Source organism: Macrosteles quadrilineatus, unplaced genomic scaffold (genome assembly GCF_028750875.1).
Source record: "Macrosteles quadrilineatus isolate MER2022 unplaced genomic scaffold, UCM_ALF_1.0 Scaffold_14__1_contigs__length_3811126, whole genome shotgun sequence".
In the NCBI taxonomy this organism is placed as follows: Eukaryota; Metazoa; Arthropoda; class Insecta; order Hemiptera; family Cicadellidae; genus Macrosteles; species Macrosteles quadrilineatus.
In genome coordinates this window covers 820,980-837,787 of record NW_026542607.1, presented here as the reverse complement: position 1 = coordinate 837,787, position 16,808 = coordinate 820,980, and the positions used below count along the sequence as shown (strand labels likewise).

General features: G+C 33.2%; 2 protein-coding genes across 5 annotated transcripts in view; both read left to right on the top strand.

Moving 5' to 3' along the window:
• Positions 1–2,952, top strand: part of LOC129005030 (uncharacterized) — a 63,870-nt gene extending 60,918 nt beyond the window's left edge. For all 3 annotated transcript variants that reach the window (XM_054433782.1, XM_054433784.1, XM_054433783.1), the window contains one exon: positions 115–2,952. In XM_054433782.1, coding sequence (XP_054289757.1) covers positions 115–116 — 2 coding nt within the window. In that variant the 3' untranslated portion in view covers positions 117–2,952. The remainder of the gene's footprint in view (positions 1–114) is intronic.
• Positions 2,953–4,126: 1,174 nt separating this feature from the next.
• On the top strand, positions 4,127–16,808 carry LOC129005044 (protein jagged-1-like). Of its 2 annotated transcripts, none has more exons than XM_054433805.1 (8): positions 4,127–4,278; positions 6,238–6,327; positions 7,924–8,056; positions 8,680–8,841; positions 11,006–13,956; positions 14,555–14,628; positions 15,747–15,881; positions 16,617–16,808. In XM_054433805.1, the coding sequence occupies exons 1-8, from the start codon at positions 4,250–4,252 to the stop codon at positions 16,736–16,738; spliced, it is 3,696 nt and encodes a 1,231-aa protein (XP_054289780.1). In that variant the 5' UTR covers positions 4,127–4,249; the 3' UTR covers positions 16,739–16,808. The 2 variants fall into 2 exon arrangements, with proteins under 2 accessions (XP_054289780.1, XP_054289779.1); XM_054433804.1 differs by having other exon boundaries at positions 15,744–15,881.

Here is a 16,808-nt window from a genome sequence, read left to right as displayed (position 1 = left end):
TCACTAACAATCCTAACAATTGTAATAACCCGATCGTCTCAATAACCATTCTTATTCAACTAACCCGTTCATGTTTTGTTTCTCTTTTAAGTTTTTTAACCGGGAATGTTACAGAAATATTTGCTGATCGCTACAGACCAGGAAGACTGATTGAGCCTTTGATTGGTCGATTCTTTCGTTTTAGTCCAAGGATATCGACCGATCAGTTCCTTACAGACCTCATATGTTAAGTATAGTGTAGGCATTTAAATTGGTTAAGTGTTGAGTCAAATTCAAACTGGTAGTGTAACTTAAAGTAGATTTTCCCACAAATTGTAAATATAAAATAAAATGTAACATCGTAACTTCCATCGGTTGTGCAATAAATAATGCATTGACGGTTTGCAACTTTTCCTAGTCGAAAGGTGAATAAAGGTGATTTCGGTTTTCTGTTTCCCCTTTGCCTTTGACCATCTTTAAGGTTTTTAACATATGCCCTGGCTCAATGAGATTAAATAATTGATTTTGAATACCAATAGTAGCTATTTTAATGATTAGCATTTGAAAGTGAGTTTTGAAACAAACAAGAAATTTCAAAATATTGGGAGAAAAATATTTTTTTTTTAGATACATAAATAAATTAATATTTAAACAATAGAATTGTGGTACCTATAGTAAATATTGAGCCACAGATGTTTTTCCCGGCTGAACAATGAAGAAAGAAGGTGAAAGTAATTAATTAGCTTTAGAGTGTCCTTTTGAAGTTTTGATTTTGAATTTGGATTTTTGGCTTGTTTGGATTTTTAATATTTATGTCTAGATTTTTATTTTGTATTTTATGGATTTTCAAAACCTTGCTTGTTTTGTCTGTGACTCGTATGATAGAATTTAACTCGGTTTTGTTTACGTGCATTAATAGCGTTAGGCATGGTACAATGTTACAAAATAGATTAAATAATTTATTGTAAATTATTTTTAGTTACCTTGTACTGTATTTAGTTTTAATATAAGCAATACTTAAATATTTTAAAATGTTTTTACAACTTTGTAAACTTTATACTTTTGTGTTATATTTCCATTTTTGAAAACATTCTCACTTTGGATTATATTTTTATTGCTTATATTTTAATCACTATATAAAAAAGGAAAATGTACCAAAGATGTATTCTTGTGTCATAATAGAATATTTAACGGTAAATAGATTAATGTACATAATATTATCAGCAAGATTTTTGAATACTTTTATTGGGTCTTAAATATTTTAAGATTGTATTTACATTTTGTTATATTTTTTATTCTTCAATCTGATTGCAATTATATCTTGATCTATCAGAATTATTTTCTGCTCTTAAACTTTGTTAGTTTGTAAGTATTAACTGTTATTCATATTATTTTAGTGTACACAGTGTTAAAGTACAAATATTGTTAAGCGTTGTTATTTTTGTTGTGTGAATCCATTTCTCAATTTAATTCTTGTAGAAAACTTATTCAATAATTTGTTACCAGATAATAAAAGTTGTATGAAAGTTAAGTACTTATTTGCATGAATTCCGGTTTCTACAGTTATGTTTGATAGTTTTTTTTCAAATTTATCAATAAGTTTTGATATTTGTTATGTTCTGATTAATAATTTATTACTATGAATTGAAAACCTAAGCAAACCAGGATAATTATTGAATTTGTGTCTAAAAGTTTATTTATCTTATTTAATACATCACATTGCATCCTTAGATGGGGAAAAAATTTTGTCTGAGACAGGATCTGTAAATTGTTTAGTCAGTAACAAGATCACAGTAGAAAAAAAAAACATAAAGTAACTATGAATTGTACTTCACATAAAATATCACTTGATCTGCAGGGTAATTTTATTGTTTGAAACTTATGAATAGTGAACCAAAAACATTTTATAATTCAAGATACAAAATTAACCTTACCTTTCTCTGAAAATTTCCGTTGAAAGAGCACAAATATTCCTCAACACATCATTATGTGTTCACCGTTTGCTTTTATTTATTGTTTTGGATAACGATTTTCTGTGTTTGTAGGTTAAGTTTTTGATTTTTTTTGTTTTTTCGTGTTTTCCTGCATTTTTTTGTTTCTGATGTTTGAATTAAGTTATTAGCCTATGTGTTAGACTTTATTAAAAAAAAAAAAAATGTTTGTTAGGCAAACTGGTCCAAGAGAATGGAACAATTTACATAATAAATCTAAATCCTTTTTTATAGCCTTGATAATCGGTAAAATTTGTCTCTTGGTTTTCTGATATTGTTTAGTAATCCACCAGTTTGAAAATCATGCTGAATTCTAATAACTCTTGGCAAAATAATCTTTTGGCAAATTGAATCATAGTTCAGGACTTCCTTCGTATGTTCATATTTTTACAGAATTTTCAATTGTTTTACGAATTGGCTCACAAAAAGTTTTGCCTTTTTCACTCTCTGGTTTCATGTGACTAAACTGTTTGTAATTTTTAGGACGTTTGTATCTATTTACTTCAAACAACACACAGTGAAACCTCGATAACAAGTCTCTTTTGATAAAAATACCGTAATTTTAAAATCCCATAGAATTCTAGAATTTATTTGCCCCTAATTACCCCGATAAGAAGTCAACCATGATAACAAGTCTTATTTTATAGTCCCCATGAGAGTCTTTTTGAGGTTCTCAGTAGTTTTTAAACACGTTTTGTCTTTTGTTGAATGCCTGAACAGATCATTAGTCATCATAATTAATCGTAAACATAGTTATCAAAAATCTTGAATAAAATAGTAAGTAACGCACTTGTGCCTTTAGGATACAAAATGATAAAATTTATCATTTTACATTTAATGTAAATAATGTACAAAATGTAGAGTGTAAAGTGCAATTTGGTTTGTCTTTTTATAAATTTTATTGCAAATCTTTATTCGTAGGATTTTGATTTTACCACCTGCTAAATGAGTTTTGTCATTAAAAAACATTGTGATCTGAAAATTGCTTATTTTGTCCTTACTCCCTAAATATTTTTCATTCATTTTTATAGTTTGTGTACCAAGGTTTATGTTTTCTAAATGAACCATGACCTGAATGATTAAGAACTTTAATTTAAAATGCTACTAATGGTGTTTAGAAGTCATCAACTGGTTTGTCAAAATACAGAGTGGTTAAAAAAGAAATACAACTTTGTTGATAAAACTTAGCAATTTTATTATTACAAGGATAATACAATAATAAAAATGTTCAAAAAGTACATATTTTCAAGTTTTTTCCAAGTATCACAAATGTACAATATTTGTACCTCGAATCTCGTAACATAAGTAAATTCTAATTTTGAGTTCTGACTTCCAACCAAACTCTCTGAAGAGTGGACTGATCAATATACTCTCCATTGAAGGGAAATCCATTTTTTTTGCTGCAAGAGTTTAGAGGGGTTTTTTCATTAGTTATTTTATTTTGATTGATGGAAAATGTAGTACAAATACTGTGTTTTACATGACTACACAATAGTTAAATCACACGGAGTTTAATTTGGGCTATATCGAAGCCATCGACACATTAGGTGATTGATGTCATTTGCACAGCCAACCCAGAGCGTTGGGAAATTCTTATCAAGATATTCCTATACAACATGGTACCAATGGAAACATAACAATTTTCCTGCTTTTTCCTCATACCTTCCTTGTCGACTTATTGAAATTAAGTGCATCAGTTGTACGAACCAACTTTAATTGAACATTAGTTACCGAAGACTTCCCAGTGTTCTTTTTTTCTTCAGACAACCAATAGAGCTGAACAACCTGTGCTACTCGCAGACATACTTTTCACTGCTTCTTTTTTGCTTCATATTTTCTTGGCTAGCATTGTATTATTACAGTATAAAACAAGGTGTTCCTAAACATTAATCGGGAACCTATATTGTTGCTATTTGTTTAAATTTATGATTGATGCATATAAATTTATATTGGCTTACTGTCCATCAATCTTATGGTTGTTAAGAATAAAAATACTTATATGTATAACTTGTCTTATATTTTCTTGATAGAACGGTTCAGTTTGTGTGTTGATAGTTGCTTTATTGTCTTCTGTAGGGAGATAATACAAAATGCAGATGTTTTACGAACATATGCCGCTAATTAATGTTAATCACTGTGTAATGAAGCCAAGAGCATGTCCCATATTCGTACAATGTTCTAAACCTGTGATATAAGCAATTTGGGTGGTTCTTTTTGTATTGTTTTAATAGAAAAGTTAACATCATTGAGAATGAGGTAACTTAGTTAAGTGCTCAACTATGAATGGATTACTTTCATTTTGGATCTGGTGAGTTTTGTTTTTCTTGATGACTCACTTTGATGTGTAGTTTTTTAATAACAGTTAAGTAATTAAGATGAATTTATTCCCTAATGAAATGATACTATGAATATAGAGCCCTAAAATAGTGCAATAAACACTTTTAAGTTTTCAATGTTGCCATTTTAAGTCAGAAAATAAAATGGAGACCCCCTTTTGAGAGTTTTCATTGTGAATTAACCTTTCTGTAGTGTTTGGTTCCAGTACAGTAAAAGTTGACCATCAGTTCATCATCAATATTATCCATAACAAAAATAAATAGGAATCAACAATATCATCTGAAATAGTATATTTCATCACTAGGGCGTAAAGTGACTTTCGACGTGAGCTCAAGTTTTATTATGTTAAATGCAAAACCTAGGTTGAAAAATGAGTGAGGGTTGAAAAGATACTTTTTTCCTGTGTGATGAACTATATTTTTCATCATATTGCACTCGTGTTAGTGTACATTATACTATTGATATGTCTAACTATTTACAATAAGGAAACAATATGCTACAATTGATTAAACAATTGATACATGCTTTCGATACTGTAATTATTTACAATCAAAATTTACAACTGAGTTGACTACAGCTGATTTTTACTCCCTTGATATGCTACTTAAGACCCACAACCATGGATTAAAAACGGATGCATTTAAAACAGCTGTTTTTGCTTCATTATGACAAAAAAAATATTTTAATTAACATTCAAAAAGTTTTTAGTGACTAGAAAATAACCGTTAAAAATTAATATACGTGTAAAGCAGCAATTGAAAATTTGATCTAATTAAAATGAGGAAAAGAATTGTTTTTAAAGAAAATAGTCTAGTTCGTGTTTAATGCTAATCCATCCTAGACATATAGGTCATGCTTGCTTTGTCTGTGGAAACAGTCCCTAATGTCTAAGCCTTATACATATTGAAACTACGCTCCACTGTAACTGTCCACGAATATTTGTCAGTCGTACTTTCGGCGCAAAATGCTTTCTATCTGGTAAGTACAGTTTAAAACACATATACTTCGCTCATATTCATTCACTTTTGTCTTTTAGTGTGTGCCTTAGTTAAACTACAATGGTAAATTTGGGTAAGGGATTAAATAAAAAAAAACCCAAACTTAAAACAAAACTATTAGTGTAGTTATGGAACTAGACAACAATGCATCAACCATAAACAAATGTTAAAATGTAAAATTTTAGCAGTTTACAGATGAAGTTAAATGAAAAATTGCTCTATTTAAGAGGCAAACCTAGGACTTGCCAGTCAGCTACCACTTAACCTCTAAAACATAAATAAAACTTTTCACTTATAGAAATAAAATGAAACGCCGCCAACAATCCGTCACATAAACCACTGCCGTCTGGCACTCACATGCCTGCTGCATAAAATTATATATTTAATCCCTGCCCCAAACCTCACACGGTTTTCAATGGCTTTTATAAGGTCAGGAAGAGAAATCCACATTCAAATTTTAAGGTTAAGAATGATTTATTGAAATAAAAACGGTTACAACTGTTAAACCGGGTGTTAAAACTGGTGAACTAGTGTAGATCAGGCCTGCAGTTTGTATGTGTTGCGCTATGGGCCCGAGGGATGATTGCGCCCCTCTTCACCTACCTTTTGCAGGAATGTTTCTCTTCATGGCTCCCCAAACAAACCTAAAACCTCTTCTACCTCCATTTATAAAAGCAGCCCTGGTGAAGCTAAAAAGAAAGAACCTCTACGAGTGCTTATGTCAGAAATAAACGGAAATCATCTAATAAATATTTTGGAATTTTACTATTGATAATGGAGTGTAGTTTACGGAAACAAAAGATATTAAAAATGGAGCAGGTATTATATAGTCAATCTCACAATATTTGTAAGAAGTTCTAAATTTCTTATTTTTACTTGTCACTAACAACTGACAAAAATTAATTGCTTTGAAAATATGCATTCATTTTTAGGACCCTTATATATTTGAGTTGGGGGTCGTCATTGGTTTTGTCCTTGGAGGGTCTTTTTGGCACAGAAGGAGTTTGTAAGAAAGATACCAAGTGAGTATTTATACTTAAGTATAGTTACATTTGATTAGAAAGTAATTTTAATATAATGTAGCGGCAGTTGCAAACACTAATATTTTCAAGTAGGCCTAACTGATTAACTAAGAAAACTCTAAGTTGAACTTTTACTACCTTCTTGAATCTGAAATTTGTTTGGACATGCGTTTGATTTCTGGTGAATGTTAAGAGTGTCAATGTAAACTAATCGTTACTTTTTTATTTTAAGGTTCATTCAACAGCGTGGGCTTGAATCCTCAATTATTGTAATACTAGTAGATAAGTAGTAGCTTAAAAATTTATTATTCTATTTGGTTGTACAGTAATAATTTTAAAGCTAGTCCTTAAATCAAGAAGTAGAAGGCATTAATGCACTAGTGTTATCGGACGTGCTTAAAAATCATCTTCTGGTGATATACCTGTAATTGAGTATGTTTAATATTGTTTATGGTATAAATTAGTGCAGCAGATATAGAGTGCATGAGAGAAAATTTGTTTAAGTAAGTATTATCATAGATGAAACATACTCCCTTAGTACATTTCCCATCCTTATGGAACAGCTGAAGCCAATTTTATCGTTAGTTGTAGTTCTGTCCGATGCACTGTAGATGTTGTGTTACAATTCTTGTTATTTCAGCCATTTAAATCCCCGTTTAACCAAATGAAACGATATAAAATAAAAAAACAAAATTTTGTCGACACTAGCCACCAGTGTCACCGGACATGAACTAGACACAAAAAACAAGCTTCAAAATTAACAATGGGATGGGAATTATACTTGTGTTGGTTAGTCTATGGTATTTTTACTGGTGGTAAAAGTATTTGAAATCAACAAGTTTCTTTTACATTTAATTACAACTTGAAGTGATACAATTAATTGAGCCTGTCTTAGTAAAAAAATAAAAAATAAAATACATACACGGGATCAAGCTGGTCTAGTGATAGAGCGTGAGGCATCGGTGCCTGAGGTCCAGGGTTCAAATCCCAACAATCACAATGGAATTTATCCATGTGATAATTCTGCAACTCTCTAGGACTAGCCTGAAGTAATGTTTGAAACAGTTCCGGGCTAGAACTAGCATCTCAACCTACCCACCACAGGTTTTGTGAAACATTCTTTTACTTTTGATGTTAAGGAAGAAACTGTAATCTTAAAAAATGTAATGACAAATTACAGAACAAACAATGCAGTTTTCAAGCACTTCACCAAGTCATAAAAAATAACTTCCAAATATGTCAAAAAGACAATAAAGTTCTCCTACCCTTCATTTTGACTGAATTATTTGAATTTTGTTGTCGGTAATTTCTTAGTATACAGTACTTGTTTGTTATGGTAGTTCTGCTCTTACTATTGTAAAAAATAACAGCCCCTTGTGCTTTTCTTATCAAGCAAACCAAAAGATACAACTTACTTAAGCCTAAACGTATAACTTAGTCTTCGATATGAGTTTGTGTTGCTAACCCAGATGTTTTTTGTGTAAGCCACATTTATTTGTAATATGTTTTGAAGATCGCCTGCATCAAACATATTATAATTTGTACACCAGTGTCTTTGTTACAAATTTAATAATTAATAACAATAATACTTTTTAGAGTTACAAAAAGCAAGCCTTCAAAAATCTACGTGACTCACACGGAGTTGAAGCAAGTAAAGTGTGGCTTCTTAGGTAGACATAACTGTCCAGAAGTTGTGACAAGTGGAAAATGGCTCCCCCAACCAGATGTGGTACGTAAAATCTTAAATAAATTTTGGTTGATAAAAGCATCAAATGTTCTGTATACTACTGTAACAAGCTGACGTAGGGACATACACCAACCCACCAGATATGAATTATACTTATTCACCCTTCCAATGACAAGTGAACGCTGAAAGGTATCTGGCCGTGCGATTTAATTTCTAGAACAACTCAGTCCAGAACACCTCCTCTCAGAACAACTAATTCCAATACACCTTATTCCAGAAAAACTCATTCAAAAACACTTCCTTCCACAACATCTAAAGCAAGAAATAAACCCAACTTCAAGAACAAATTTACAGATTGGCTGCGAGAGAGACCTTCGGGAAATAAAGAATATCTAAACATAAAGTTCAATTTTCCTATTATCATAAAAAGTAACTAACGAGTATCTTGTAAATGTTAGTGGTAGTCTTCCACAATCAAAGTAAATTCTATACCAAAATTCTTACCACTGTATTTGCCAAATCTACGACAGTAAAATGGTAATACTGAAAATCAAAATTCAATAGCCAACCTGTATATAATTTATTGTAACACTTCTACTATTCCATGTAAAAAAAGTATATTGGATACTTTTAATTATAATTTTATTGTTATAATTTTCCTCCAGACATGGGAGGAGACGATAACGTCCGAGTACTGTTGTGATGGGTACGCTGAGAAGGAAGGGCGTTGTGAACCGGAATGTACTTCTGGATGTATCAACGGCATATGTAGACAACCCGACCACTGTATCTGTGTTGGTGGGTTCTTGAAGAAAGAGGGAACTCAGGTATGATTGGTATTCAGTATTGTCATTGACTATTGGATTGTGAAGTATACCTAGTTACCTCATACTTGACCGAGACTGGCAGAGCCGGATAGGTTGCAAATATTTAACTATAAGACTTTTTAACGCCAAAAATTTTCCCAAAAACTTTGAAAAAATTATGTTTTTGGGTGGAGTATGAATTTGTTGTATCTTTATGTTTTTTGGAAATATTCTTGTAGGCTCTATTATGGCTTGAATTCTTTAAGGGCAGTGCAAAAGGCTCTTTCTTACTGATTTTTCATTGAAATGGGCAGGTGGTTGTAAATATTCAAGGCAAGAGTTGGGAACAAGTTTATGGTCTTTGGCAGCCAAAGCCAGCTGAAGGGTATGTCTAAGTCGGAGCAATATCTTGTACCATGGCTGTGAACAGTGTTCCTTGTTGTATTGGAAATTTATGTAAATTTAATTTCACATGAACAGCTGACATGAAAATCCTACCTATATTTAATTATATTGAGCTAGATGTAGCTCTAGAAGTTTGTAGATGTAGATTTACAAATTTGCTATGTTATAAAGTAAAATTGAATAATGCTAATGTCACTACAAATTTCTCTCATGAGGTCCAATAAGTAATCAGTACCGGGGGACCTAATTGGGTGTATTGCTTAATTGGGTTAGTTAATCATAAAACAATATCGTAAACAGACACATTTTATAATTTGCAAAAAAAAACATTTTCATTACAAACCATAGATATTTGATCGCTGAAATAATAAACAACTTTGTAATGCTGTAGGTACTCTGTTATGCCATTTAAACAAAAATAAGATACACTTTTACAATCTTGATTAAGTTTAAGTGTTTCTCACACAATATGTTTCTCCCCTCTATTTATTGAAATCGTCGACTTTTAAGTTCACCGATGACAGGCAGTAAAAAATATGATACAAACAAAATTATATTAGTTTCAAATGCTTGTGATAACTATTTTCCACTTTTGTGCTACTACTTCTAAATAAATTGAGATTCTGCCTCTTTTTTCATAGGGATTTAGCATACGGTAATAGTTTTATGCTAATTAAAACCCCCAGATGTAATTAAATTACCTGGAATATTATTATAATGATATAATCAAATCTATTTCTGCTCCTGTAATTTTCCGATATAAAATCTCTTCTAAAGTCCAGTGCAAGACTTTTAATTACCAAATTAGTATTTTACCAACACTCACAGTTCCCTGGGGTAGTCTCTGATCCACCAATAAATTTGTTACGTCCAAAATTATCTATTCTTAAAATTACAACCATATTTTCCCTTTAGTGTTTATGACTATAACCCCTCCCCCTTATTATTTTCCCCTTTATGTTTATAGCTAACATTGTTAGTTTTATACATCGATGGTTAGAACATCCACAAACAATCAAATCTTGAGTGTAATATTTGCTCAATAGATACAACTGATGTTTTTCCCTTTGTACTGTATTTTGTAATTTGCTAGTATACTGTGGATAGCTTTTTATAAACACATGCTACGGGTGTTTAGTTTACTTTTTCCTTGTAATTTATTTCAACCAACATAGTTACTTGCCAACCCATAAGACCAATGTTAAATGTTTACATTTCCAAATGAGTTAATTGTGTAGCGAAATACCAATTTTCCTGAGGTAGTGGCTGTCGCCATTCATGTTTTTAGGGGGTCAAATCTTTCCGCTAGATTTCGAGATATATATTACAGACATATAGACAGACAGAGAGACAGACAAACAGACAAACAGACATTGGTCATTTTATAGAATAGGATTTTTTTTTGGGGACCTAAGTGTTGATTTAATATATCAATAATTTATTTATTAAATCATGTGATTTGAAGAAAATTTTAGGAAAACTCAGGAATTAATCTACTGAACAAAAAATAAGAATAGCATATCTATAATGTTTATATTTTGAACCATATATAATCTAGTAAACCGCATTACTAGATTTGGCGCATTATTGGAATTTTTGCATTATGCAAAAATTGGTTATAAATTACACCATAGAATAAACATATGGTTGTAAATAAACCCAAAGGTTTCTATAATGGTTTTGCCTTAGTGGTAGGGGCTAGGGGTGCTAATAATGTATTACTACTGTATTAAGGTTTATTTTTAACTTTACCTGAAGGTAATAATTCAATATTTTCCAGGAATGTGAACCTTATTGTTCCACACCGTGTGGGCAGGATCAGTTTTGCTCCAGGCCAAATGAATGTTCTTGCAACAGCGGTTTTGAGCCTGACAAAGATGATCCGTCAAAATGCAATCCCTCCACAGCACTATGCAGTGTTCCCTGCAATAATGGTTATTGTCCTGAACCTACAGTCTGTCTTTGCCAAGAAGGTTATTTCTTCCATAGCTACGAGGAACAGAAACAATCTCGATGCGACCCGATCTGCTCCAAAGACTGTGTCAATGCAGAATGCACCGCTCCTGGCCAGTGTACTTGCCTCAAGGGATATTCAAGAGTGGACGAGACCGTTTGTGCTGAAAATGTTTGTGAGAAACCTTGTGTCAACGGTTATTGCAGTGACGAGAAGAAGTGCGAGTGCAAAGAAGGTTACAAACATGGCGAGAAAGATCCCTTCATGTGCGAGCCGATTTGCTCCAAGCCTTGTGAAAATGGCATATGCATTAATCCTGAGGAGTGCACTTGCCTGACCAATTATGCCATTAGCGAGGAAGATCATTATGTATGTAAACCTGTTTGCAAGAACGGTTGTGCCAACGGAGTTTGTACCTTGCCTGACGAGTGCACTTGCAATAACGGATACAAAAAAGATAAAGAAAATAATTGTGAACCAGTGTGTGAGGAGGTTTGTGTGAACGGGTTTTGTTCCGCTCCAAATACTTGCTCTTGTCTGGAGGGCTACGAAAAAGATGTTTCAAAACCGTTGAGTTGTCGACCAATTTGTTCTAAGCCGTGTTTAAATGCTACCTGCTCTGCTCCTGAAACTTGCACTTGTTATAGTGGCTATGAAAAAGTTCCCAATGACAATTTCCGTTGCCTCCCAATCTGCCATGAGAAATGTGTGAATGCTGAATGCTCAGACCCGGAAGTCTGTTCTTGCTTGGTAGGATTTGTAAAAGACATAGATCGACCTAATGTTTGTGTCCCATTTTGTTCAAAAGGATGCAAAAATGGACACTGTGCAGCTTCTGAGACTTGTTTGTGTAACTCTGGATTTAAAATCAATGAAAAAGATCCAAGTGTCTGCGACCCAGAATGCTCGGCAGAATGTGTCAATGGGTTTTGCTCTGCTCCTGGAGTGTGCACTTGTAAAGAAGGCTACCAAACGAATGACAATGAAAAGAACAAGTGTCAACCAGTCTGCAAACAGGAATGCCAACACGGAACCTGCTCAGCCCCTGATAAGTGCTCCTGCAATGTCGGCTACAAAGAGACTAACAACCCGTTTGTCTGCAGTCCTCACTGTACAAAAGCTTGCATCAATGGAGCCTGCACTTCACCAAATCTGTGTGAGTGCTTTCCTAACTACCATAAAGACAAAGACGAGCCTCACATATGCCAAGCTGTTTGCGAAGATGAATGTGTCAACGGGTATTGCAAATCAAAGGACGTTTGTGAATGCAGAGAAGGATTTGTCGCCACAGACAATCCAAATTTTTGCGAACCTATGTGCTCTTCTTGCACTAATGGAGTTTGTGAATCTCCAGAAAACTGTAAATGTAAAGATGGCTATGAAAACCCACCTGATAGACGGGACATTTGTGTGCCTGTGTGTGAGGAGAAATGTGACGATGGAGAATGTGTGGAGCCAAATGTTTGTGGTTGCTCGAGAGGTTATGAGATGAAAGATGGCTTTTGCCAGCCTCATTGTTCAGGATGTGAACACGGTGATTGCATGGCCCCTGGCAAGTGTCATTGCCATCCGGGATACAAGGGGAATAAGGAAACTGGGGGGTGTGAAGCAGTTTGTGACATTGAGTGTGTAAACGGGGCCTGCTCAGCACCGAACGAATGCTCTTGCCTTTGGGGCTTTGATCTATCAGATGAAGACAATAAATGTGATAAAAGTTTAGATGACGATATATACTCCTGTTTCTTCCAAGGTAACTTTCTGTCAAGGAAGAAGTCAGAAATATGCTTCACTCAGGAGCTTGAACTGAAACTGACAGATTTGGACGAGTGTCTATTTTTAACATCCATCGTCTTGAAATATCTTCAGGACTCTTCTAACTATGAAGTGACTTTTGATTGCATACTAAATTACTTTAGCAAAGATGAAAAGGACCCAACACTCCTTCTGGATTGTTCAACAGAAAAAGTTGTAGATGTCTTAGACGAAAATGACAAGTCTGGTAATGATTTGACTGGGACAAAGTGGATTGACGATGATGGATTCGACGATGAAGAAGATGATGCAGAAGGCAAGTATTTTGAAGATAACTCAAATCACACAGAAAACTTAGACAATGAATCAACTGAAAGAGAAACAGCGTTTAAAGGAGATGTGAAACCTGTTGGGAAGGTAGCTCCCAAAATCTATTTGCCTCCTTTGTTGCCCACTTTTATCATTCAACCGGCCAAATCAGCAGCAGAATCCCAAAAACCACAAGCAAAAGAGAAAGAGGGCAGAAGCATACAGGACTTGCTACAGACACCGAGCCCCATCGTTGAGGAACTAGATAAAATCAAACCAGACGTACTACAAAATACAAGGTTAGGAATAATACCAGCCATTAAAACTGCCATAGTTGAGATAAAGAAAGACATGAAAAATTTACGGAAAGAGATAAAAGAAATTGAAATGAGAGAGAAGGAAGATAAGGAAGCAGACAGGATTGCTAAATTAAAAGGGAAGAATAAAAAGGAAAGGGAAGAGGATGAAAGTGAAAGCGAAAGTGAAAGTGGAAGTGATGATTCAAAGAAAAGTCTATCTGCCAAGTTGGATGATTCTGAAAAGGAGTTTACACTTCATATACATAATGTACCAAGAAATATTACTCAGTTTCCTGTGGTAACCAAACTAAGCCACCTGCCATTCATAATGAAACAGAAGATTACAGATGCGTTTTTCGAAGACCTAACAGATGCTGAACTACTTTCAGAGTGGTGTCTCTGTGTAAAAAATGACAAGTGAGTATGCTAATTTTTTAAATTAGTTTTTAAAAACTTAAAATTAGTGTGTAATAGGATTATTGGTTGTTTCTTCAAATTCTTTGTCTTTATTAGTGGTGGCTCCAAGGGGGGGGGGCTATAGGGAGGGGCTATAGCCTCCCCCGTTTGATCCTGGAAAAATGAATTTAAACATATATTTTGTCCTAAATGGAAGTTTTTGAAAAAGTTCTAGACACTAAAAATGGCATTAGAAAGCCGCCAAAATGGCTTTAAAAATGTCAAATTTTGCTCAAACGCCCTTCTTTCCGGTAGCCTTTACCTTGACTAGGTCTTAATACCGCCACTATGTTACTTTGTAGTTCAAACCATTGTTTAAGAATAGAATAAGTTTGATTAGTTTTATTACTCACAATAATTATTTTATTTTTTAAATACTAGGATTCAATCAAATAATTACAGAAGTTGCAATGAAAGAAAAATGTAAAATACACCTTGAACATGAAACTGAAGTAGTAATAGGAGCCAAGATAGTTTAAAACAAGACAATTGTATAAGCATATGGAATATTATGCAGTAAAATTTAACTGTGATAATTAATAAAATGTGATTTTTTTAGCTCAATGTGTTTGGATGGAAAACGTTTCAAAATGAATCTTTGTCCTTGCAAGACCAAACCAGCACTCCCATCTGGTAAGTACAAGCATATGAGTAAACTATAATGATACTAGCAGAGTACCCGCGGGGTTGATTGCAGTTATACTCAAGCTTTGCGTTACTTATATGTTAATCGGTAATGTGAGCTATCATCATGGCAAATTTCAGCCCAATCCGTCTAGTGGTTTATGTGTGATTTAACTTCAAACAAACAAACAAACAAACACTCAAACTTTCACATTTATAATATTAGTAAGACTGCAACAAAGTTTTAAAGAACAGCAAAAAAATATTGATTAGAAAAACAGATCATGGTTTGAAAACTGTATTTTGGAAGCTATAAACATTTCGTTGTGTTAAAATAACCCTGGTTGAATTTGAAGTTTATGTGTACAAATTACGATGCAGTAAATCCGGCCTGAATATTACCATAGACAACATGCTCTGGCTTACAGAGATCCACTCTACCTTTCCTTTCAAGTGCCTCGGCTGCCCAGTTCATGCTGTCATCATCACAACCGTTCCTGCAGGACTTTGACATTGTAGAACCTTCTTATCACTGCTTATTTAATTATAGATAAAAATCTACTTACTTTTGCCAGAAGGTGTCAAATGTAGTTATTGTTCATGCTGTACATGTTTTGAGATTCTTACAGCTCTTCTTTGCTAGCATTCTTGCGTTTGAGATATATCACATCGAGCGATGTTTGTAAAGTATTTATAGACACTTATATACACACAAACAGAAATAAACATTGAACGTTTTGCAATTTCCAGTAATTACGAAGTAATTTGCAAATGCACGAGCGGGTGACATTTGCAGGCCTACCGAGGAACAGGGGAGAGTGACGTCACATTATCACCTGACTGGCGTTTCTTATTTCCTGTTTTGTTTCAATTTGGTCTAAAAAATGTATCATAATCGGCCGACACAGCTTTTAAATTAATCCAACAAGGTAATTACTCTCTTAGCATACATAAACAATGTGGAAACCATGAAACAAACTAAAAGATGACTTCACATGAAAAACATTGCCTCAGACTCTGTTATTTACATTAATTTTATATAATTTGATTTTAAAATTACTTAGCTTTCTTTACTTCTCTCTTTTACAAATATTGTTCTATATTGTTTGTTTGAATATTTTCAGTAGTAGGGGTGGCAGCAATGCAATTAGTCTATTGGACTATTGCCATTGTGTTGGCAGTACTGCAAATTTTCATCATTGTATTCTTGGTGCGGCATTGTCGCAAATGGAGCAGAAGAAGAAAAGTTGCTGGTATTAGAGGTTCGTAAGAAACAAACACTAAAATAAGATTTTATTACCAGTGGTTCTTTTGATTTTAAAAAAATAGTCAGGTTTTGACTGTAAGAATCAAATTTTAAATAATATAATTTGATAATTTATGATCTTAAAAACCGTTTTGAAAATCATGCTGATAAATGTAATCATACCTAGTTTTAGTGTGTTGTATTCTTTATGATATATTGCATATCACAATAAAGCTTAGCGCCTAGGAATAATTGTGAAATTTGGATCAGAGTAGAGATATCTGAATTTGCAAGAAAACTATAGGGTGTTCAAAATAATAAAACATTTTCCACATCTTAAAACAAACAAAAAATTGATCCGACCGAAGTGTTTGTATTAACAAGAACTTTATTGTATAGTGTATAATACAACAAGTGTGCATTTGGCAATTAATTGTGAGATACGAATTAGTGAACCTCTGGATTTTGTACATCCTGTATTCAAAAAACATTTAAAATATGTTTACGTTCCTCTTTGGGGGAAAAAGTTAAATTTATTTCATCATTGTATGACCAACAGTTGGTTCACCCTGTGTATTTGATAGACAGTGTAATGATATAATAAGAGAATACAGGGCTATGGTTGGTTATATATATCCTATTAATTTGCTTTTTCTCTTAAATCAAAAAAGAAGAGGACATAGTAGATTGTAAAAAGATTCATTATTTAAAACTAGCTGGTTCAACTAAACAATTTAACATATTTTTTCAGATGTTCAAGGGAAGAACATGACTACAAACTCAAGCACTAGTAGTTTGCAAGTTCGTGTTAGTCTAGACAATGAAAACACCTCAAACCCAACAGAGAATGCCGAGTCCAGTTCCAAACTTTAAATTTTGTTTTACAAAATATTGCTACTAATTAATTATTTAAGTATATCAATATTTATAATTTTTGTCCGTT

Bases quoted from the DNA above. Each gene is read 5' to 3' on its own strand.
- LOC129005044 (XM_054433804.1), top strand. From the start codon at position 4,250: ATGAATGGATTACTTTCATTTTGGATCTG. The intron at 8,057-8,679 runs GTACGTAAAATC...ATTTTCCTCCAG, and splicing joins GGCTCCCCCAACCAGATGTG to ACATGGGAGGAGACGATAAC. The intron at 8,842-11,005 runs GTATGATTGGTA...AATATTTTCCAG, and splicing joins TGAAGAAAGAGGGAACTCAG to GAATGTGAACCTTATTGTTC.